Source organism: Syngnathoides biaculeatus, chromosome 14 (assembly GCF_019802595.1).
Source record: "Syngnathoides biaculeatus isolate LvHL_M chromosome 14, ASM1980259v1, whole genome shotgun sequence".
In the NCBI taxonomy this organism is placed as follows: domain Eukaryota; kingdom Metazoa; phylum Chordata; class Actinopteri; order Syngnathiformes; family Syngnathidae; genus Syngnathoides; species Syngnathoides biaculeatus.
Window position 1 is genome coordinate 10,706,231 of NC_084653.1, and position 1,811 is coordinate 10,708,041.

The following is a 1,811-nucleotide window of genomic DNA, read 5'->3' on the forward strand; positions in this document are numbered from 1 at the left end:
TCTGGCTTCCTCCCACACAGTGACAGTTGTAGACCAATTTTACTCAGGGGTCCCAGGCTGGGGACGGGGGGTTTTGTTAGAGGGTCAGTTTTAAACGTATGTATGCACACACTATATTGCCAAAATAGACGCAGTGTAACATAACCCTAGAAAACCCAACAAAATGATGACTCTAAACTATTATTAATTTTGATGTTGCGATTGTTTGACTGATCAACATCATCCCATCCATTCAACTTGTATCAAAATGGCATAAATAAATTGACAAGACTCATTCTTTATTTCTGCTTCTAGAATGGATTTTCCCAACTGTACTGAAGGGGTGTATGCTACAAGCAGCGGCGAGTACAGTGACCTGGAGACCACCACACTGCCTCCCAGGAAGATCATCCTTTCAGTGACGCTCTCCGTGCTGGCCATTTTGACCACGTTCCTCAACTGCTTGGTGATCACAGCTATCGCTGTCACCCGCAAGTTACATCACCCTGCCAACTACCTCATCTGCTCTCTGGCGGTGACTGACCTGCTGGTGGCCGTTCTCGTCATGCCCTTTAGTATCATATACATTCAGAAAGAAAGCTGGGTCATGGGTAAGGTGGTGTGCACCATCTGGTTAAGTGTGGACATCACCTGCTGCACATGCTCTATCCTTCACCTAGCTGCCATCGCCATAGACCGCTACAGGGCCATCACAGACGCTGTGGAGTACTCACGCAAACGCACAGGGGCCCGGGCAGGAGCCATGGTGGCCGTCGTGTGGCTCTTGTCTATCCTTATTTCGCTTCCTCCTCTTCTATGGCGGTACTACACGGGGGATGCAGATCAGGAAGACCAATGTATCATCCTCCACCATCATATCGCCTTCACCTTGTACTCCACCCTCGGGGCGTTTTACATCCCCCTTTTGCTCATCCTCATCCTCTACTTTAAAATATACCGAGCTGCTCAGACCCTTTACATGCGAAGGGAGGCCAGCAGGGCGAGCCGCCACTCGTGCATGACCAACGGGAGCATGATCCCTTCCACCTACCCCGCCGGAGACATCGGTGACGGGGGGCCTCGGAGTCCGGACCCCGTCAGCCCACAAGATAAATCGTTCTCCGACCCTTCGACGGAGGAGCCACCTCGCGAACGGGTACGTATTTCCGTCAAAAAGTTCCACTGCAAGGGCCGCCGGCATGACTCACGCAGTGAGTCACGGAGGAGCCAGCTCTCCCAAGGACCACGCATCTCGGGGTCGCGGGAACGCAAGGCTGCATCCACCCTCGGCTTGATTATCGGGGCGTTTGTCATTTGCTGGTTGCCCTTTTTTGTCAAGGAAGTGATCGTTAACACATGCAGCTCTTGCAGCACATCAATGGAGATGGCTGACTTTCTGACGTGGCTTGGATATATCAACTCCCTCATCAACCCCCTCATCTACACTATCTTTAATGAGGATTTCAAAAAGGCGTTCCAAAGACTGGTTAAATGCAGTAGTTACCTCTGATGGTCAATACACTGTAACTTGTAACCGGAGCGGTAGAAATGAGTGATTGAAGTTGAGGAAAAGGTTGGAATTTGTCTTCCCCTAGAGGAAGATGAAGTGGGAAATGAGTGGCTCTCATATTCAGCCACACTCCACGGGGAACTTCAGCAGCCTCAAAGCATAAGAAAAGAGATTTGCATCAAATAAGTGTTTAGTACCCTTTCCCTGTTATAAATAGAATAGCCTCACATTTGGTGTTAATTGGATTGAGTGGTAGGACATTGACATGCTGGGGGGGGGGGTTCTTTTTCTTTTTTTTAAAGATCTTTTCCATGCAAACCTT

General features: G+C 49.5%; 1 protein-coding gene across 1 annotated transcript; it reads left to right on the top strand.

Moving 5' to 3' along the window:
- The first annotated feature begins 295 nt into the window (after nucleotides 1-295).
- htr1fa (5-hydroxytryptamine (serotonin) receptor 1Fa) lies at nucleotides 296-1,489 on the top strand. The gene has a single exon (XM_061841705.1). The coding sequence runs from the start codon at nucleotides 296-298 to the stop codon at nucleotides 1,487-1,489; it is 1,194 nt and encodes a 397-aa protein (XP_061697689.1).
- Nucleotides 1,490-1,811: the final 322 nt, after the last annotated feature.